The 23494-nt window shown below is 41.6% G+C and overlaps 1 protein-coding gene across 7 annotated transcripts in view; it reads right to left on the reverse strand.

Annotated features, from left to right (window-relative positions):
* Positions 1 to 23494, reverse strand: part of Nup62 (Nucleoporin 62kD) — a 339835-nt gene that overhangs the window by 269622 nt on the left and 46719 nt on the right. For all 7 annotated transcript variants that reach the window (XM_067100505.1, XM_067100502.1, XM_067100504.1 and 4 more), the window contains exon 2: positions 20964 to 21015. In XM_067100505.1, coding sequence (XP_066956606.1) covers positions 20964 to 20982 — 19 coding nt within the window. In that variant the 5' untranslated portion in view covers positions 20983 to 21015. The remainder of the gene's footprint in view (positions 1 to 20963; positions 21016 to 23494) is intronic.

Here is a 23494-nt window from a genome sequence, read left to right on the forward strand (position 1 = left end):
TGTTTCATTCTGATTTCTGAGACCAGTCGATTTGGTTCCATCTCTCTCTCTCTCTCTCTCTCTCTCTAATTCCTAATTAGGAAGAGATTACTTTTAACGTAAATTTTTGTGGTCACTTTAACATTAACTTTTGAGATCTGAATTTAGCAAAGTTATTTAGTTCGTAACGGCGCCTGGTAAAAAGTGTGTATTGTGTAACGCAGCTGCAGCAAGTGATTTACAGAGGTTTTCACAAGTTGTGTAAGGTAACGTGAAATTTTACTTATTGATACCATGGTATGATAAGTTAGGAGGTTAATAAGTTAGGAAATTTTTGAACAAGTGAAATCATTATTGATAAATCTTATGTGTATTTTTGTGTGTTTTTCTATTTACAATTTCTTTATATTTTCACATTTTTTATGTTTGTGATGTAACATTTATTTACATAGCATTGTAAATATTTCTTGGTAATTTAACATTGCATACTTAATTTAACATTGCATACTTTGCATAATTTAACAACATTGCATACTTAATTTAACATTGCATACTTGATTTCATTTATTGAGATTTTCTTTTTAAATCTTGAGTAATTCTTGATAGTTTAAATTTTGCTTGATTAATTTAAATTCCTGATAAAGTTTTTGTGAATTAGTTTTGTTTCATAATTTAATTCAAGAATTCATTGAGTTTTGTGTTATTTTCAACTAATAGTAAATTTTTCAGATTGTGAATTCTAATTAATTGTGAATTCTAGTTATAAACTTTGAATCTGAAAATAAATTTTTGTATTTAACATTTTTAGAAAAACAGTGTTTCATTTATTGATCACCAGTGAATAGGATTGATTGTGTGTGCATAAGGCAAAGTGATAAACATGTTTTGTTCTTTAGTTTTGCTAAAGTGAATTAAGACCAGGGAAACAGTTAGAGTTTTTGATGGAGTGATGCCCTTTGATTCTAGAAGTTTTCTAGTTTAATTTTTGATACCTCACACATATTCTGATGAACTTCATAAATGATCAATTTTTATTTGGAAATCGATTATACGGTTATTTCACTTTTTCTTAACTCAGTTCAAAGTGCTTTTCTTTCCTCTAGTTAGCGTGATCTGAATCTCTAGATACTTTAATTATATGAAGAAAAATTTATTTTTTGTTATACGTTCCAATGTTTTTAAGTTTCAAAATATAACATTAAATACGATTGTTGTGAAATTAACTGTAGCTATTTTTTTTCATTAATATATCACGTTGGCCGTTTGGGGGCGTTTGTTTTGTGTAAAAAATCAAGATTCCATTCGCTATTTTCACTTGATTTCATCATAATATGACCTTTACGCATTTATTGCTTATCAGCGTAAAAATAGCAGTAATGTGTTCTTTGATGCCCAGTAGTTTTGATTAAAATACCTTCTCTCCCATTCTAATTACGGTCGAGTTTCATCCATGTTGCCGATGCACAACAGTTTATAGTCATCAGCAGCTTGAACACTGTTTTCTCAGCTTCAGCTACAACTTGCAGCTTAAATTTAGTAGGATATTTCCTTGCCGATCTTTTATTCATATCGAATAAGGGTATAATGTAAAAATATATCAGTCCTATCCTACTTAACTTCATTGGTGCTATAACTAGGCTAATTGTGTATTACCGTACGATGGTTGAAATACAAGCAAAATGGTTGTTGTTATCCGATTCAGTGATAAGCAAAACAGTTTCTCGGTCGGTTGTTTATGGCTGTATGCATTTACACAAGATTATAATGTTACTAACAATACTTTTATCATTCTCTTTTACCTTTTTAACTAGAAGATGGGATACAGAAATGGAGGAAAAGGTGGTCTATTGTAATTTGGTCTCTCTCTCGCTGCCTGATTGTATGCTACTGACTGTGCCCAGGGCGAAATTTTGAAATATTTTATAAATACTGTCATATCGTTATTAATTGCTTACCTCACTGCAAAATCGAATTATCATAAGGCGAATTATCAAAACTCGAGCACTACCCGAGTATTTTAATTTTATCACAAAGTGTATTTAGTCATGAAAATTAGATGAAAATACAGTAATTAATGAATATTTCTCCGCGAAAAATACCGTGAATGGGTGAATTTTCAGTGAATAATGTGTACAGGTACTCCCGGTTTACTAATGGTCTGGCTTTCACTGACGCTCATCGAGGTTGGCTATCAGCTTTTCAAATATATTCAACAAAAATTATTTTCTGGTTTACAATGCATGTTCCAGGGTTACAACGCGTCGTATGCCAATCCAACCGAAGAAATATGGCTCCAAAACGGCAGAATAATAAAAATTTAGGGTTTTTTTTTTATGAAAAGCTCAATAAAAATGCAGTTTACATTGTTTTCAATACACCCAAAGCACTAAAATTAAGGGTTTCTTAGGATTTTTGACGATTTTTCGGCTTACAATGCGGCATCAAAACGGAACCCGTCGTAAACCGGGGACTGCCTGTATATATGTTCCATAAAGAAATCCATGAATAGGTGAGTCCGCAAATTGTGAGACCGCGAATACGGGGGGTTTACTGTACGCCAGTGACCTTTGCCTAGGGTTATTGGCGGGACTAGCAGCCACCACCTCCACTGACACTTCACTAACACTAGCACTTTTTTCCACTTGTCCATAAGGAGATACACTGAAGCACCCAACTGGGACACAGTATCCACAATTAACCACATTTTGACATGAAAATTACGTACAAGTTTTGACTCAGGGCTAGCAAGGGGGTCAGGTTCGGTAGCGAGGGAGCCGGGTAAAGGAGTAGGCTGAATAGTCGGAGAATTGGGAACAGGTGACACAGAGGGAGCAGGTGATGGTAAAGCAGGTATATTGTCATCATCAGAACTAACTATGGTCTTGCTATCTCCTGTCTGTTTTATGGCTCTAACAGCTGCCTTAAGTTTCCCGTTCGTCTAATTTTGCTCAATGAGACCCCAAAACCTTCCATTTTCTAGCATCCCACTCTGAACATTTGTCAAATGTTCGATCAACTGAACACTCTTGTTCCCTACATTCTATGCACATAGAGTGGGAGCCATATTTCTCTTTAGTGAGCCTAGTATTACAGCAACAGAGTAGGCTAGCCGCACTAGAGTCAGACATACTAGGCTAGGTCTAAGTCAATCGAGTTATAATGTAAGTCAAACTGAGAAAAAGCTACAAGAGAACCTAACATAAATACAAAAGCTGTAGGCTACCAGTACTTCACCCAAAGAAGAATCTCAAAAGGAAAAGCAAAGAAAGCCAAAATTTAAGCTGACTGCTCACAACTGAACCACTGTCGGAGCCGGCAGAAAAACAATTGAATCATATTGTTGAAGTCGCTCATCTTCTACCCTGAAAGTGGGCAGGGACTAATCACCTACACCGACACTAGCACTACTACGAACTTCAAAACTTTTAAGCTGGCGGCGAGTGGAAACTATAAGCAATGTAATTACTTGGTAAATTACATATATAAAAATAACGTTTCATTGATATTTTGCTGGGTTTTATCATTAAAGTAATATGTACACTGTTATAGAGAATGAGAGAGAGAGAGAGAGAGAGAGAGAGAGAGAGAGAGAGAAGAGAGAGAGAGAGAGAGAGAAGTATTTAGAGAGAGAACTAAATATATATCAAAATGCACAGTACTTAACTTGATTAAAACTAAAGGCACTTAAACTATGGCTGGGATGAGAATGTTGAGAGTTGCCTACATATGAAATTTGTACTTTAAATATTTTTATGGTCATTAAAGATGAAACATCAACAGTGATAAAATACTCTCTTGTGTACTGGAAAGTTTATTTTTGTGTTTTTATGCTTATGGTAGAGTAATTGATATTATTTTCATTGCAGAATATGTGCAGTACAATACTGATATACGAGAGAGAGAGAGAGAGAGAGAGAGAGAGAGAGAGAGAGAGAGAGAGAGAGAGAGAGAGAGAGAAAATTCACTACCTTCACAATCAGCCATCCTTGTGTTGGCATGGGCAAAAGAGATCTTTAGAGAAGAGAGAGGAGAAAGAGAGAGAGAGAGAGAGAGAGAGAGATGAGAGAGAGAGAGAAAGAGAGAAAATGATGGCACAAGAATTTTTGTAATAAATTTATGGGAGATGGTGAGGACTAACCACAAAATGATGTAAGCCAAGAACTTACTGTAGTAAATAATTTTTTTTATCATAAATGTATTTGTACATAATCACGAAAATACTAACATAACATAACAAACCTAGCATTCTGTTTGGAGGAACATGTCCCATCATTCTAAACTACCCACATATTTTAGCTGCTCTATACAGTACTGTACTAGTACTATCCTAAAATAGGTACCTGTACAGCAAATATTTCAAAATCATCTTACAACACAGGAAAATATCAATATACGTAAAATGTATGGCCAGTGCATTACAGTATGCACAAAACGATGCGCAAAGTTACACAGGCCAAAGAAAATGGGCGTCTGAATGATAGGCAAGTATACTTAATTTTGCAACATGACTTTGAAATGATATTAGGGTGTTCTGGGATGATAGTTTGAGGTACATTTTTGTTTGAACTGTTACGTTTAGCGATGAACTATTAAAATAGGCAGTTACAGTATAAGCATTTTAGGGGTGTATATAGCCTACTTAAGAGTAACAGTAGTAGGAGAGTACCATAATGTAAGATTATTTTGGGTGTTTTGTTCGAAATAAATTTTTTTAATATGATAATTTAAGGTACATTTTTGATTGAACTATCAAATTAAGCAGTGACATGTTAAAATAGGCAGTTATAAGCGTTTCAGTTTAGGGGGTACAAGGTACTTGGCAGTTATAAGCATTTTTTAGAGAGGATTTTTGCATTTCTGCGGTAGGTTCTGGAACCCATCCCCGCGTAAAAAGGGGGGAGCACTGTACATCTATATCATGTACCTTGTCTCAAATGGCTATAAACTGTTCTGTGATTTTAACCCATTGTTTTTTTTACTATACATGTAAAACAGTGAATTTAGAATAAACAGAAATAACTTTTCATCACAAAATTATGCAAAAATAAAAAAAAATCACGTTCATGAAAAAAGTAACATACACTACAGGGTGTAATGACATAAAGGAAGGGTAGGAAGGAGAGAATGGCGAGTCGAAGAGGAAAGTTGGGGGTAGAGAGGAATTTTCAATAAGTAGACACTAAGGACAAGTTCGGTAGTATCCAAGCTTGTATGTCCGAAAGCATTAATCAGTTTGCTGGCTACTCCATCAAATTCAAGAGTAAAGTACCTGAAAAAGCTAAATTTGGAAATTGAATTTATTACCACAAATTAGGGGATGGTGTGAAACACACTGTTGCAAAGTAATATACACAGATACATCAATTAATTTGGAAGATAATGGCAAAAAAAGATGAATCACACTTCCTGAAACACATAGTAGGTGACAGTCAAAGAAAATGTGCTTGGTGACAATATTTGAGTGAAAGGTATTTCCCAACTCATCCCCCCCCCTTCCCTACCAATTAACCACCTGAGTAACAAGTTCAATGAGTATCTCTAGTTCACACTGAAAGATATACCTACATAAAAATGAAGTTTTCATAATAAAACTAATATTGTAATACTTACCTGAACACCTGAATTAGCCCTGGTCACTGACCAGCCCGAACTACATCCCCATAGCTTTTACCCACTAAGTGGGTAATAAACTGTCAGTGTTACCAACGCTTACAGGAAAATCTTGTCAAATGAGTTACCTGAAGTACCATTGGCAACACTGCTGCAAGTCCCGGCCGAGTGAGGCCGAGATCCCCAATTGCGTTATCCACTATTCAAATTGAAGTGGGGAGGAGGATGGGAATCATTCATGTGTTCAGGTAAGTATTACAATATTAGTTTTATTATGAAAACTTCATATTGCAATACACTCCCTGAACACCTGAATTAGCCCGATTAACAAAATTTAGTGGAGGTGGGATCAATCTAATTCAGCCCGACCTGCCATCAGGGAAAGCAGGTAACTCATTATTCACCTACTCTGTATAAATGAATGTATCCTCACCTGGTTATCCCACTCGTCAGGTGAGAATCTCTGTAGAGAGAGTACCCCCACGTCAGTCTCATGTCTAGGTACTGTCTGAGTCGAGCTACCTCTCATGTGGTATTCAAACCTCCTCATGGAGAGAGAGTAGCAAAATAAAAACCAACCTACCATGTGGCTAATCACAGCCTCCCATGATTAGTGGAGAACGATGAACCTCCCATGTGACTAATCAAAGCACTCTCACTTATGGAGGGTCTGAGTCAAGCTACCTCTCATGTGGTATTCAACCCTCCTCAAGGATAGAGAGTAGCAAAATAAAAACCAACTTACCATGTGGCTAATCACAGCCTCCCATGATTAGTGGAGAACAATGAACCTTCCATGTGGCTAATCAAAGCGCTCTCATTTATGGAGGGTCTGAGTCGAGCTACCTCTCATGTGGTATTCAAACCTCCTCATGGATAGAGAGTAGCAAAAGAAATAAAAACCAACCTACCATGTGGCTAATCACAGCCTCCAATGATTAGTGGAGAACGATGAACCTCCCATGTGGCTAATCAAAGCACTCTCATGTATGGAGGGGTACGATGAACCTCCCATGTGGCTAATCAAAGCACTCCCATATATGGAGGAGAAGTTGAGTGTGCAGGATCTTGAGTTCTTCAGTTCTTGCGCGATGTCTGCGCAGAAGAGGTTGAAGAAACCAAACCTGTCCATTGGATCTGCCTATCTTCACAGTACTAAAGTCAAACTTAATATTCTCACTATGAACCCCGACTAACAGAGAATCCAAAATTCCAAATTTCCTGACTACATTCATTACCTATAATTATCCCCACCCAAACATTACTACGTAATTATAAGATCGAGTTGGTCATCTTCAAAGAACAAGCTGAAATTCTTCTTCAAAGAAACTGAACGTCTTTCGAAGAAGTCGTGAAAAAAACACAACGACTTCCAAGTGGCCACCCTCTAAGAACCTCCTCACTAAGAGAGTACCCTTAGCTAATGAACGCACCCACGATAGAAGGGTTAGCGGCTTCACACGGACTAAGAGAATAACTTTCATGTAAAAAGGAGAACGATGCATCTCCCAAGTGACTATTTAGATCCTACCCATTAGGGAGGGAATGAGGCAGTGTGCCGAGCTGATGACCCTCCGCCCTGCAGGTTGCGGCAAAGGCCGACGAAACAACCTAGGCCAGCCTATGAAAGCACCTCTTTGGACTCTCGTAGGGAAACTATCAAAGACTAGGATACTTAAGATACTCTGAACTTCAGCTCATGTGATTATACTATCACTGTTGCTTAAGATTCTAAAACCTAAAAAGGATTTTTTTTTTTTTTTATATTTGGTTAACCTAATAATCACCGCACTATGTGAATACTACCTTAGCTAAATGAGCGCACCCTAGATAATAGACTTCGCCGTTAAACGTGGACTAAGTGAATAACCTCCGAGTCTTCGCACGAAGAGAAAACCACCTCAGCTAACTGAACGCACCCTAGACAGGAGAATTCGCCACTATACGCAGTGGGGCAAATTGAACGTCTCTTAAGTGAAGGAAGAAAACAAAGATGGACTCGCAAGCAACTACCTCCAGAATAGAAGACTCTGAACCATTCCTTAGAAAAGAAGATGAAGTGGACATACTCCAAATACTGTGCGGTAAGGCATAAACCTAATGCTAAATATAACTGTGTTCAAGTGAAGTGTGCCCACGAGAATTGTGTTCGTGTGTAGTGAGCGCTTATGAACCAGGAACCAAAAACCATTTCTCCGAAAGTAACTAATCGCACATCCTTCGACAGTGGACGGGAAGGATTCTGCGGAGAGACAAGAAGAGTACACGGAAGCGGACGGAGTTTATTAACCTTTGATAATTATTTGCATCGGACAAAGATATCCCCGCCGATGCCGAACCGAACACTTGCAGATAAAGAACCTTAAATGAACGAAGCAGAGTTTAAGCCTCGCCTGTCCACCACGACTTCTGGAAGAAGAGAAATACTTATCATTTCCCACCTAGGAAACTGGCCTAGGAAAACTTCCCCAAGCTCGCCCATTGTTTTATCTGCAGCTAAAGCAGGAAAAAAAAAAAAAAACCTAAAAAACCAATTATCTTAACATTAGAACTTCCAACAAAAACACGAGGGAGCCCGAGGAACGTAATAAGTCAAAGAAGATCTTACTGCTAGAAATTTCAGGGAAAAAGAAAAATGTACTGCAAAGTGCTGAGGGGTAGCCAGCAATAGCCAAAAACGGAAGAATCTTGACTTTCCGAAGGAAAGAGAAAACCAGCTATTTCAGTTATGGCAGGCCTAAAGATGGAATGACCTTCCTTACGGCACAGCCTTCCCTATTTCAAGTTGACCTGGTAAACCTACGGGTTGACTTCTGAAGCTGAAGGAAACACTGTCTAGACATAACTTTAGAGTGCTTGGACTGTCGGCTGTTCGCCGCAGTCGCCTGCAAACTAGGTTCATCATGCAAGAGTTTGGATGATAATGGTGAAAATGCGGTTGTCTAAAAGATCTTCCGCATGAGGAGGACATCGGAACTTCCATAAGGAGCATTAGGAATTCTGGAACCGAGGGCGTTTGAGCCAGCAAGGAGCTAGAGTCACAGACGTCTTGACACTACCACAATTCCTGATTACCTGATGAATGAGACCGAATGGCGGAAAGTATACACCTCTAAGTTCTAATGATCTTGTTCCCCCCGAGTTCTCAGATACGACACGGCAGTTACGATGTTGCAAAGCAGACCCACTATTGTGTTGCGCACTAGGACTGAGAAAACACCTGTGGGCTTCCTTTATAGCCCTGAGGTTCCTGAAGGTTATGACTCCTCTCGTTCCCGATCCCTCCAGAGGCCCGAAGCCTGGGTTCCTCCAAGGTTGCTCCCCAATCTTGATATGAGGCATCTGAGTACAGATGAACGTCGGGAAGAGTGGAGACTATAAACCTTCCGGATGACAGATGCGCTTATTCTGACTATCACAGACGATCTGACAAGCGAGAATCATTCCAGATTAAACCTGTATTCTCGATGTGGAAGTCCCAGTGATTCCTGAGACATACCTGAAGAGAAAGCATGCGGAGACACAAGACCCTGGAATGAGAGAGAGAGAGAGAGAGAGAGAGAGAGAGAGAGAGAGAGAGAGAGAGAGAGAGAGAGAGAGAGAGAGAGAGAGAGAGAGAGAGAGAGAGAACTCCCTAAAAGGCTTCTTTAAGTGGGTACCGGCTGTTCCCTGTTAAACAGGAACCCTCTATTTCTACATTTGTACTTTCAACGATGCATATTTGCCTGGTAACTGGAGACATGAGTTAGAAGCAACAAGTTTGTTAGACTGGCCACATCCCTTGAACCCGGAGCAGCCACACTAAACATAGCTTGCTGACGGCCGCTACTGCTGACGACGGCTACAAGAAATAGACCATGGAGGAGATATCCTCCTCCCAAAAGACTGTTGCAGAGCGCAAAAGGCGCCCACAACAGAACCTGCTCTGAATGTCCAGATAGTGAGGTGGAAGCTTCAAAAGAAGCCCCTCCTCTTCTGCCAAGAACGTTGTATAGTTAACCTGGTATGCCAGCCTTACTGACACCGGCAAGAGGTGTCAAGCAGTACCGGACCGGAGGGAGAAATCATCTTGTTTGAGCAACTACCGGTTCTGTCGCATATAGCGACTCAACATCGTTAGCCGGTAGTGTATGCTCCTCCGAACCTTGGCTTGAGGATACGTGAGGATGAAGTCTACCATCCGCTTATACTCATTCTCATTGGCTGAAGGAGAACTAATATCCGGTACCGGATCCTCTACTTCAACTGAACAATCATTGTCGGACTGGTTCGACCGAGCCAGAGGATTGTCGGACTGGTCCGACCAAGCCGGAACAGGAAAGAGGCAGGCCGAACCCTAGCAAACGCCGAACTCGAAAACCCGGAACTTGCTACACCTGGGTGCGTGAGAAGGACACCAGACGTATCAATCGGGAACATACTGGAGGCACCAAAGTCTAGGTTGAGCAAACCCCGCACCACCCAACAGGGATGACGCAACACCTGGGCAGACCACGCCCACTCCTTAGAGCGAAGAGGCCGCAACACCCGAACCACTCAAATCCGGATGTATCAAAACCGCAAGAGAGTGGGAATCCGGAACCAACATGGATGCCTAGACGGAGGGAAGAGAAAACCTGCTGGAAAGTTGAGAAAGAAGAAGTCGGAGGAGGGAAGAAGGAAGAAGCCACACTCGCAGTAACCACCGGAGCGCCCAACGCCGACGTTGGACAGATGGAGAAAGGTCCCAACCGGACCGAAACTCAAAGGAGTATGAAGGGGAAGTTACGAGGTACCGAACCGAAGGTAACAGAAGAAGGTAGTTACCAACTATCCTGGAGAATGGAAAGGCTGCAGAAACTATCGGTGCTGATACACTGAACGCTGGCGCAGGCGAATCGCCGACACCGTAGCATCCGCAAGAATCGCGGAGGATGCATTACAATGAGGAAACTATTGGTGCTGATACACTGAAACGGTGGCGTAGGCGAATCGCAGACTGCCGTAGCATCCACAAGAATCGCGGATACATTACAATGAGGAAACTATTGGTGCTGATACCATGAACACTGGTGCCGGCGAATCACCGACTGCCGTAACATCCGCAAGAATCGCGGAGGATACATTACAGTTAGGAACCCATAAAGAATGAAATAAGGAGTTGCTGACGCCTCCGCAAACAACTGAGAAGCAACTAGACCGGATGCCTGAGAAACCACTGGATTTGCAAAAGGTGATAAGATGACGGATCCGTAAAAAAATACCCCTTCCCTTAACCCCGAACAGAGGGGGGGGGGCCGCTGAGCTATAAAATACAGGGTTGAAGCAAGAAAGCCTTGCTCTGCTGAGTTAAAAGCCAAGAAAATAGGATGCGCAACAAGACCCCGAGAGCCCCCCAAAGAGCGGACCGAAAAGAATATTGAGAAGGGTAATGGAAGAAGGCTTAGAAGAAAAAGGGGGAAAAACGGGAAAATTTCCGTAACGGCCGAAGAGGCCATAGATTTCAAAGAAAATAGACTGGTTCTGTTCCCCCCGCCCCTGATAATCTTGATAGACATTATCAAAACAGAAAATTCTTTAAGACATGATCATGAATATTGGAAAAACTCGATCGCCAGAATTACCACCAATGCAAGACGAACGAAATTTTAAACCCCCAAAGGAAAAAGGAACCTTCGAAGAAGGAATATTCAAGGAAAAACAAAAATTCAGAACCAGATATATCAGAAACCAAATCTGAACGACCCTCCACGGATCTGGAAACCTTTGTTGCACAGAGCACGAAGCAGGAAATAAAACCAACGATTGATCTAAATGAGAGGCCTAAACCCAAAGAAGACCACGCTCAACTACTTTTCTGAATACTTCCTAATTAGAATGCCTACCTTTCTGAGTGATTCCTAATTCTAAAACCACCTTAGAACTTACGCTTTTAGAGGGAAGGGGGGAAATCTGCTGCCAACACTGCCTGCTCCATCCGGGGGGCCGCAGATCCTACCTTTGAGGTTTGCGGTTCTCCATGACCCCGGCACCAAGTTAGGGCTGGTTCTGGAACAGGCAGGGGGCTGAAAAAGAACGATTAGTATCTACAACACTATTACTACTATCCTTATCTCTAGTTTCTATTAATTTAGTCAAAGCTAGAAAAATAGACTAGACACACTCAGCTAGTAACTTGTCCTCTAACTTTTGAATAATTCTTCCATCTGATCTACCGACCAGGACTCGTCACCTATCTGACTGATACTACACTGCATCTTCCTACATAAAATACAAACAGAATGTCGATCGTGTTTGAGGGTACTCATCCTAACACTTGCAGGACGTGTAGGGGCGATGAGCGTCATCATCTCCAGCAGTAGAAGGCCGTGTCGTCGAAGATGTAAACGGTTGAAGTATCGGCGCTTGACAGCGACGTCTTCTTGTTTTACTTAACCAAACGAGTCCAAAGTCAAAATCGGAGAGAAGTTCCAAATCCTATCAATAAAGTGTCCATCCAGGAGGAAATGCATTGAAAACGTCCAAATCATGATCTGATATCCAAATTCTTGAATGGGGGTCGGACTAATGACCAAAAGTTCGCCTGATGTGGGACACACCCACACAGCATGGCGAACAAAAAGCAATTGGGGATCTCGGCCTCACTCGGCCGGGACTTGCAGCAGTGTTGCCAACGGTACTTCAGGTAACTCATTTGACAAGATTTTCCTGTAAGCGTTGGTAACGCTGACAGTTTATTACCCACTTAGTGGGTAAAAGCTATGGGGATGTAGTTCGGGCTGGTCAGTGACCAGGGCTAATTCAGGTGTTCAGGGAGTGTATTGCAATATGGTATTTTCATAATAAAATTAAGTTTCATATAAACTTACCAAGTAATTGCATAGCTATAATTTCCACTCATGCAGCAGTTAAAAATTTGAAGTTTGCAGTAGCAATTCATTTGTTGACAGTGTAGGTAACTACCCCACCCTTTATCGAGGAATGATAGGGACAACGTAACAGTGATCGTCACTACTTTTATGCTTAATGTCCATCGAAGGGGAGGGGAGGGCTCTGATCTTGTAATTACTTGGTAAGTATATATGAAACTTAATTTTATTATGAAAATACCATTTTCATACATGTAACTTACCAAGTAATTCATATATGTAACTTACCAAGTAATTACAGCTGAATCCCAAATTGATAGGTGGTGGGATAAATGGACATATTCTGTTCCAAAAACAATCAGATATGAGGATGAATTTACAACACAAAAATCTGTTAGCATTGATAAAATGTTTGTTGTAACCTTACCTGGTAATACTGCAGAGCTGCAGTAGATTAACACTGCCTTGGTCGGTGCTCATCTTGACCTATAGCAACTTAGCAGAATGGCCGTGATAAGTCCCTACTTTTGAGACGGGGGCCTTAAGAGTGAAGGAGACTTCCAAACACCCATAAAGCAAAATAGTAAAAACTGCCCTTGCCCTGGGCGCAGTACCAAAATACAACAGACCAATAAAAAATAGTTGCCCACACCAACAACAATAAAGATTAAAACAGTCATATCACTGCCACAGACTGGTGGGCACTCCAGGTATAAGTACCCCGGGGCTCCCCAAATAAAACTCAACAACCAAAATTTCAAGGTGAAGAAATTAAGGATAGGAAGGGTTGCTTCCTATTCTTCCTCCCCCAATACCGAGCCAGCCACCGATAATGGACCTAGGGTACTGCAATTTTCATACACCATTTCAATTTCTTTAAGATAGTTTGAGGCAAAAACGGAATTGCATTTCCAGTATGTCGACTGAAGGATAGTCGAGAGCAACATACTATGCCTAAAGGCATACGAAGTGGTGACAGCTCTAATATCGTGCGCTCTAACCTTAACCCTTAAGGGACGGATTGAGCCTCAGTGTGAAGTAAAACAGGACTGGGGAGGTGGACGGATTGAGCCTCAGTGTGAAACAATATTACACACCACTGATATGGTAAGAATGAGGCGAGAGAGTGGTCCCAATACTTCTATATGCTATAAATTCACTAATGGCAACTTTTATACTGACCTGAGAGTCGTACCAGTGTTGCCACAGACGTCTTTTCAGCCATCAGTACTGCTTCTGACTTGAAGGCGGAAAATACTGCATCTCTCTCTCATGAGTCTTTTTGTAAATTTGCTTGTAAATATACGAAGGGGTTGCTGTTGTTTTTTGTTTTTGTCTTTTACGATAATATGTTGGTTGTAAATGTAATTTTACAAAGAAAATTGCAAATAAATAGAAAAAACATGTAAAAGTAAAAAAAAAGTTACTGAATCTTCCTTCTCGTAAATTTATGTGAATATTTTTCAACAAATATGCAAAAAATTTGTTACTGCTTTTATTTCTTATCTGTTCTGATATTGTGTGAGCAGTAATAATTTTACAAAATACAATAAATTTATTTATTACAAAAAACATATGAGTTGGTAAAAATTACAATTGTCTCGTAAATGAGGCCCCACATGGGGTTGTAAATAGTCATTTTCAACTTCTCGTGGAAGGTAGGGAAAATTTTTTAGAATTTTTTTATTTATACAGAATAAATGTGTGTCATTCTCTTTTCATTGATGTGATTTTTTTTTTATTTTGCCGACCTCAAAGCTTCCCCGGTCTGGGGTGCTGCACATTGATAAATTATGCTGTCCCTTAAGGGTTAAAGGAAGGCAGGACATCTAATTCAATTTGAGAGTGCGCCTTGATGATAAGACTTCTAAGAAAAATGACAGAGCATTCTTAGACAATGGTTTTGAAGGGTTCTTGATGGAACACCAGAGGTTACTGGCAGGACCTCTGATTTTCTTAGTCCTGTCTAAGTAATGCCTCAATGCCCTCACTGGGCAAAGGACCCTTCCTCCTCCTCTGGTCCCAAAATGTCCATGAGGTTTTTAATAGAGAACGAGTGTGTGGTGGCCAGGGGTTAGACAGGAACTCATTCTTAACCAGGAAGCCAAATATGAAGGTGCATACAGTATCTCCCTTCGAGAAACCAATGTGCTTGTCTATACCCTGCATCTTGCTTACTCTCTTGGCGGTGACCAAGGATACAAGAAAAAGTATCTTCTTAGTTAAGTTCTTGAATGAAATGGTAAGGAGAGGCTCGAAAGCAGCACCCATTAATCATTAAGTGCAACATCCAGGTTCCATGACACAGAGTTGTCCTTCACCTGTTTATAAGTCTTGGAAGACTTAATCAGATCCGTTACGTCTTTACTGGAGGCCAAGTCTACACCTCTGTGCTTGAAGACTGATCCCAGCATAGCTATATAGCCCTTAACCCCTTCGCCACTGGCCTGTTGCACTGCCGATAACGCCGCATACCGCATGAGACCGCGAGTATCAGTCATCATTTGCTCCCACTAAACTTTCTGTTATTCATATTTTTCATTTATATTCTTATGTGAAAACATTGTGTACATACCAATGAATATTTTTCACCACATTGGCTATATACACACACACACACACACACACATATATATATATATATATATATATATATATATATATATATATATATATATATATATATATATATATATATATATATATATATATATATATATATATATATATATATAAAAAAAGAGGAATATTTAGTGGAAAAGTAATTGCAGAAATAGAAATAGTAGTAAAGTAGTAGAAATAAAGTAGCAGAAAAAGTAGTAAAGTATTAGTAAAATAGTACTAGTAGTAATAGCAGTATATACTAGTTTTCTTAGGAAACAGTTAGTATACATCAATGAATGTTTATGGCATTGGTAATAATAATAATAATAATCATAATCATAATAATAATAACAATAATAATAATAAAAATTCAACAGTAATACCACTAATACTACAAGTTGTAGAAAAAATAATGATAATAAAAATTACATGTTAGTGTAAAAACGAAAGAAGTTTTCAAAAACATAGTACACTTTCCTGTTGACCGAAAATACTCCTCTGCCCGAGCATTCATCCATTCACACAGTCTGTCAATATCATCATCACAAAAAAGAAACAAAATGCATCTGGGCAGGTGAAGTAAACAGAGATCCCATTGTCACCCTCCGTGAAATCGGGGGTGGGTCTGGCGCTTGTCACAAAATGGATCTGTTATGAACTGCCAACCTTCATCGACAATGGGTTCAATGTCTTCTAAAATCTCGTGTCGCTTCATCCTCTACAACTATAACAACTATCACTATAATCATCTGACAGATCTGGCAGGTATTCCTACCAGAATCTGAAATACTATCATCCGACATCATGATACTGAAAATAAAAAAAACCTGTAAAATAACTGCAATCAAAAGGAGAAAAAGTTTAGCCTGAATCCAAATGGTTTACTCACAAGATCGTGACAATGTTTCATACATAACAGCTTGAGGCGCACTGGCATGTGCTGCTGGACGATACCCTTATAATATCCCATATGAATATGACGTCGACGACCATCGGACACTCATTGGCTAGAATGAATAGTGGGTGGAGCTTCACCTCTCTCGAGTCTGCTTTTCGAGGAGGGATGAAAGACGTATAGGCGTATCATGTCTTTTATTACTGTAGGACCGTAAAAAGACGACATGTGTACGTCCCGTGGTGAAGGGGTTAATAGTCGCTGGAGAGAGTCCTTTGGAAGTCCTGAGAAGTAGAAGAAATTCCACCATCTGGCTTACAGTGGTTTTAGCAGAGGCGATGTTATTGCTGCTGCACCACCTGCGGAAGAAAGCCCGCTTGGCCAGGTAGACTTACGTCTACATCTAGAAATAGCTTCTGCAGCTTGCTTTGAAAAGCCCTTCACTCTGATGAATCTCTGGATAGTCCGAAGCCTGTCAGAGCTACAGCAGATAGTCCCTGATGGAACTTCCAAAGATGAGGCTGTTTGAGATGTGGACTTGAGGCAGTAACCTTGGGAAGTCCACAGGAAGCTTGATAAGGTCTGGGAACCATTCTTTGAGAGGCCAAGAGGGGGGCCTATCAGGGTGACTGATATGTTTCTGTGACTCTTCAACTTGAGAACCCACCCCCCCTCACCATGTTGACTGGGGAAAGGCGTAGAGGTCCAGGTTTCACCAGTCTATCAGCACTGCATCCATCGCCCATGCCTGAGGATCTGGGACTGGTGAACAAAATAGAGAGAGATGGTAATTCTTTGATGTGGCAAACAGGTCCACTGTTGGACTGCCCCACAACTTCCAGAGGCTGTCGCAGATACTCGAGTGCAGGGTCCATTCTGTCGGAAGGACCTAACCTCACCGACTTAATCTGTCTGTCAAGACATTCATCTTTCCAAGGCTGAATCTGGTGATAAGTCTGACCTGGCTCTGGTCTGCCCAAATTAGCAGCTCCTTCACTGTCTGACACAGGGAGAACGAGTGGGTTCCGCCCTGATTCTTGATATAGGAGAGAGCTGTGGTGTTGTCGGAATGTACCACCACGGTTCTCTTTGCTACTGCTTTCACAAAATGCTTCAGGCTGAGGTGATGGCAGTAAACTCCTTGGCATTTATATGCAGCCTCCTTTGATCTGGAGACCAAATGCTGGAAACTTCCCGAGTGACCAGAAGAGCTCCCCACCTGTGGTCTGAGGTGTCTGCATAGAAGGAGAGGTTGGGGCTTGAAGTTGTAGAGACTTTCCCTCTGAAAGTCTCTCTCTGGAAGTCCACCACTGGAGATCCTCCTTTATCTCGTTTGTAACTGGGAACGTCACTGTGTCCGGTTACTGTCTTCTGTTCCAGCTTGCACGTAGAAAGAACAGAAGGGGCCTCATATGAAGTCTTCCTAGCTTCACAGACTGTTCTATGGATGAGAGGGTTCCCAGCAGATTTATCCATCGATTCGCTGAGCAAACTGGAAGGAAAAGAAAGTCCTGTACTGAATGAAGGCAGGACTCTATCCTCTTTGGGGAGGGAAAAGCCCAGACAAGAGTTGATCCTCATCCCCAAACAGAGAATCTCTTGAGTTGGGCTAGTTGGGACTTCTCTTGATTTATTAAAAGTCTGAGTTCCTCTGCAAGAAGAAGGGTAGTTTGAAGATCCTTCCTGTACTGTTCCCAAAACTGGAAGCGGAGGAGGCAGTCATCTAGGTATGGATTTATGTTGATACCTAGGAGATGAAGCCATCTTGCATGGGGTGATAGGACTCGCATGAATATTTGTGAGGCATTAGAGAGACTGAAACAAATGGCCTGAAACTGGAAGACTTTGCTGCCGAAGACAAATCTCAGGTATTTCCTGGACTCCAGATGTACTGGAATGTGGAAATATGTGTCCTGCATGTCGAGTGTTATCATCCAGTCACCCTACTGGATGGAGGATAACACTGATTGATCTGTCTCCTTTTTGAACTTCGTCTTCTGTATGAAGAAGTTCAAGGCACTTACGTAGAGGGCAGGTCTCCATCTCCCAATGACTTGGAGACCATGAACAAGCAGTTGTAAAATCCTCTTGAGGTTCAATCCTCCACTACCCATATGGTCTTCTTCCTTAGGAGGAAAGATACTTCCTCTGTAAGAGCTACAAACTTCTCGGCGCCCTTCAAGTATGCCGTCAATGTGATTGGCGAATTTACAAGAGGAGGGTACTCTAAGAACGGGATCGAGTAACACACTTTGAGAACTTTGATCGTCCAAGGCTCCATGCCTCTTGCACTCCACCTCTGCCAGAAGAGGGAGAGTGTGACTCCCATGGGTGCACGAAGGATACAGAAGTCACTTTTTGGAAGAGGTTATGGCTGAAGTCCTCTTGATGGACTTAGCGGAGAAACGCACCTTAGAGTGGGGTCTCGAGAAACCCTGTTGGCCTCCATGAAAGGGATGCTGCTGCAGAGGGGAGACAGACTTGGCAGAAAAGGCAGAAAGGTCCTTGGGGCGCTTTGAAGATATGCAAGAAGGTACCGAGTTTATTTTTTTCTGCAAATCAGTGGCAATCTCCTTCACTGCTGATTGAGGGAACAAATAAAGTGCAGACCTTTGACCTGACGTTACTCCTCTTGTGGTGAAGGAGCACCACAGGTACCTCTTCTTCAAAACTTCCCATGGCGAAAAGATTCGCAACTTCAGAGGAGCCATCCCCAGCCAAATCGGGCGCTAAAACGTCGCGATCTTCTATTTTCCTGGTGAGAGCTCCTACTGACTAGTCCAGAAAGCTGAAGACTTCCAGTACTCTAAATAAATGCTTCACAAGGTGATCAAACTCCAATGAAGCGAAAAAACTTTATAGCACAAGAAAATCCGAGTGACAAGCCGAGTCTACCAAACCTGAGAAGTCACTTTGGGAACAGGCAGCACCTCCCGAGGATGGAGCTTTTCCGTTTGAGTAAGGGATATCTCTTGGGCGTCTGGGCGCCAATCTAAGCAGGAGGAAAGGCAAAAGCGGCCTTCCCTTGTTCCCTCTTAACGGACAACCAATCCTCTATCTCTTTAAGCGCCTTTCTTGCAGATGAAATCAGAGCCATCTGAGGTAGGCGCAAACTTGAATCTGCTTGGTTTCTCATCAGAAACGTGGAAGTGGGCGACACTGGATTAGCTGGTTGGAAGTGAGAGGTGAAGGTTGCCAAAAAATATCTCATCAGGGAAGCAGATGCCATAGGAGGGGGGTCTGGTACTACTTCTTCCTCCTCTGAAGAAACAGGAGACAAAATAAGGTCTTGAGAAGGCTTAAGTGAAGGGGAAGCCTTATGCAGAAGGCCCAGCACATCTTCCAACTGCTTAATATGGGCGAAAGAAGGATCTTCAGGCACGAGAGCGGAAGATGATGACAAAGGTGGGCGTTCAGTAGAAGTCGGGTGGTTAGTTGGCTCCAAGCGCTTAGTGGAAGCCGAGCTGGCTTGAGGCGGGCACTTGGGGGAAGCGAGGTGGGTTCTCTGGAGTCTGAGACAGGCGCTTCGGAGTACGAGATGGGTGCTCAAAGACTAGGAGGCAGTCTGGCGAACACTCTGAACGCTCATGTGGGCACCTGGAAGAAGAGGAGTGCTTATGAGCTGAGTGATGAAGTTCAGCATGTGAACGCTCGGGAGAAGGGCGAACAGGGCTGCACTACGTACTGCAACCCAATTGTGGATTAGCAGAACGGTCTCTAGCACGCTTCGTAGAAAAAGGAAAGGCGTCTCTGTCATGATGTCTCTTCAAGGGACGAGATTCACCTGGGAAATGCCAAAAATGCCTCTTATTAGCACTAGTCACTATCAGTCAGACAATAACGGGTGGAGGCTCACTGTGACGCCTTTCCAATGGCCATCAGAACTACGAAGCACTGAATCAGATGAGGGGACAACTGCCTGTGGGCAAACCCTGCTAACCTCCTTTGGAACTCTATTATGTCTGCTCCCAGGTTCAGGGGTGTGTGACAATGACCTTCGTCTGGGAGAGTCAGCGGGATGGACAGCCACCTCCTCCACTGGCACTTGTTTAACACTCTGCACTTTGTCCATAAGGACTTTAAGCAATTCACCCAACTTAGACATAGTATTAACCGAGAGCTCTAATTTACGACTGAACTTACTCTCGAGGCATGGGAGCCAAGAATAGGAGTCGATGGAGAATTATTAGGAGGACTAAGAATAGGGGATAAAGCAAGGGCAGGAGAAGGAGGAATGTTATGGTCAATGAGTTGAATGTTAGTCACAGGCTCTACACTTTGAGGTCTACTCTCAGCTCTAACAGCTGCCTTCCTTTTCCTATCTCTAACTTATCCAAATGAGACTGAGAACCTTCCATTCCTTCTCATCCCACCCAACACATTCACCACACGTGAAATCTGCTGAACACTCTTGTCCTCTACATATTGCACAGATCATTATTACTATCATAGGTTACTTTGGTTGTTCGAGTGTTGCAACCCTCCCTACAATACTTAATACTTGAAGAACTGGAATTGGACATTGTAAATACACTGTAAAAAGTCCACTAGGCTAAGCTGAAAAGCTACCAAAATAATGGGTACTTCACCAAATCCTTGGGAAAAGTGAAGAAAAAACCTCAAATTCAACCACCAAACCATTCAAAGTTGAAGGTAAAGCCGGCAGAAAAGTAGTGATGATTGTTGTTAAGTTGTACCTATTGTTCACTGATAGAGGACGGGGTAGTTACCTACACTATAAACAAATGAATCGCTACCACGAACTTCAAAATTTTTAATTGCTGCATGAGTGGAAAGTACAGCTATGTACGTACTTGGTAAGTTACATATATGAAAATCTAGAGTTTGTATTTTCAAAAGAACGACGTACTGTATCATATACTGACTCTGTCTCTGCATGATACGTCAAATCTGAAGAGAAAAAATTCAAGGCCTGGATTCAATATGTAAGCTTCTAATACTGTGCACGCTATACATTAGTAAAAAACGTTAGGTAAAAGGGAAAACATTCAAATAACATACTGTACCTCCAAAGTTAAAAGACATGGTTGATAGTAGGAACTAGCCTTGAAAAAGTATCTGAAATACAAAAAGTTAACTATTGTAATAATCATCAAATTTACATTGAAAATGTTATGCATATTAAAAATTTTTAAAATAAAATTAATTTTTTAAATACTAACCTCTCTTTTATATGATAGCTATAAATCTCCTACCAGTGGGAGGACGACAGATTATCAACACAGAAAATTTGATCTAGATCATATAATTATAGAATCTACTGACTTTTCTCTTTGAGGGTGAACCATGGTTCATGCAATTATGCTCAGTTTTGTTTCCATCCGCATGAATGGGGAGGTTGGGGGCAATTCACCATAATAGAGTATTTAAAAAATATATTTAATTTTAAACCTTTTGTTTTTTAAATTACAGCTGATTCCCAAACTGGAGAAGGCAGTGGGTAAGTGTATAAGGACCCAAAAATTAAATCTCCAAGAGAACAAAATAAATTCGATCTCATATGAATCCATATGCTGGTATTGCTGCAAGTGAGGACAAATAAATTAGGTAAGATTAGGGAGGAAGGCATTTGAATTATTCTCATAAAACTGGGACAAAAGACCTTGTGCCAAGGCCAGCAAAGCAATGACAGTAAATGAATAATGGCCCTTACCTACCTCAAAATAGGAACCTTCATACTCCCCAAGAAATTGAGAACTTCATAATTTAAAAAATTGACATTTTTAAAGTAATTTGTATTTTTCCTAACTATACAAACCTGAGGTCTTTGCATTGGAATATGCTCCAGTGCAGCTGAAGACCAGCCATTTAACTTTACACAAGGTAGTTAAGTATGCAGTTGACTACCGACTGTGGGTGGGAGTCCTGCCCACCCAGTAAGTATGCATTCACTTTGCCTTTTGGCCTCGGGAGCAGAATGAGGGGTGGCATGATGCGGGCATTTAACTGTAAAGACCTGAGGTTCGTATAGTTAGGAAAAATAGAAATTACTTAAAAAAAAAAAAATTGTCATTTGTTCCTACACAATACTGTACTGTATACAAAACCATCAGTCCTTAAAAGGAAGACTTACTTCCTGGTGGGAGGATTCTGAGTAAGCTTCTGAACCAACTTGTAGTTCGCCTCACTTGGGTCTCCTTCCTGGACATGTAAGAGTAAAGGATGGAGACCATGCCTCTGACATGTTCAACGGAAGTGCGAACTGTGTGCGTGTGTGTGTGTGTGTGTATAGCTTAACTGCTTCGAAAAATGCTTGGATGAACCCAGAGCGTCAGAGACAATAAAACTAGAGATAACCAACAGGTTGTTTTATCGTCAGTCCCTCTCCCCACTTGCTAGAGAGAGGGGAGGACTTGCGTCTATTAATCTATTTAAGATTATAGACAGGGTAATCAGTTATGAAGGCTCACCTGCATGGCCAGCCCAACCAGCATGAGACGGGTGGCTACTCGTCTCTCTCTGCGAGAGAGTTAAGATAAAAGAGAGAAGGGAGGGAGCCAGTCCCCCCACTCACATTCACCCTTGCCATCGAACACCTTAGGCGAGATACAACCTGTCCACTACGGGAGCTGGGAGAGCTACAAAAATTGTTGAGCAGCCACCACAGGACAGAAGGAAAAAGGAGTCCCAGTGCCTGTGGGCAACGTCCTGAGGGTAGAAAGACATGAGACTGGAGAGCCTAGAACACTTTCTGTCCACTCACCGATAGCCTCACGAAGCTAGAAAGTAATTGTGTTCTTGAACACTTCTTTTTTAGTATTAAAAAGAGTTGTCTCAGGCCTGAGGTGTTGAGTCCTCTAAAGGTAGCACTGTAGCACTCTAACTGGGCACAGTGGTATCTTGTTACGTTCACTACCAACCATTTCCTAGATGGGACTGAATGTGACTCAAAAGTCTTTGCTAAGAGTTCCAGGACAAACTTGGGTGTGACAGAACCTCAACTAGAGACCTGTAGTCTCCCTCAAGGCCAAGGCCTCTACAGACAAAGAAGATTAAGCAGGAGACCACCCTCTGTAAGTGAGCTTACCTTTGGGTCTGCAACACCTTTCTGGAAACCTGGCATTGTTCCTATGCAAGAACGTGGAGGAGGGTGAGGCCGTGCCTGTGCACTGGGCCTTCACTCTCTCTCATAGGTTGGGCCCAGTTCCATAGACCAGGGGACCTTAACGGAGTTGCGGGAGTCTGAGTAGTGGCAAAAGAACCTTACCTACCTGGAAAAAGAAAAAAAAAAATCTCAGGGCTGATATTGGTGACACAGGGGTCTACTGAAGTCTTGTGCACCCCTGGTGACACAGGTGTCCGTGGAGAACCGTGTACCCCTGGTGACCCGTGTGCCCATGGAACTTGTGCACCTGTAATTCCAGTGGTACGGGACTCTGTGGGACCCATTGCAGCAGTGGAAGGTTCTTCACTGGTCCAGGAAGGTGATTTCCGGGGACCTGTGTCAGAGGCATGAAGTTTTCATAATAAAACTAATATTGTAATACTTACCTGAACACCTGAATTAGCCCTTAATCCCACTAGCCCGAACAACTCT

The sequence above is a fragment of the Macrobrachium rosenbergii genome, chromosome 56 (assembly GCF_040412425.1).
Source record: "Macrobrachium rosenbergii isolate ZJJX-2024 chromosome 56, ASM4041242v1, whole genome shotgun sequence".
NCBI classification, from domain to species: Eukaryota; Metazoa; Arthropoda; class Malacostraca; order Decapoda; family Palaemonidae; genus Macrobrachium; species Macrobrachium rosenbergii.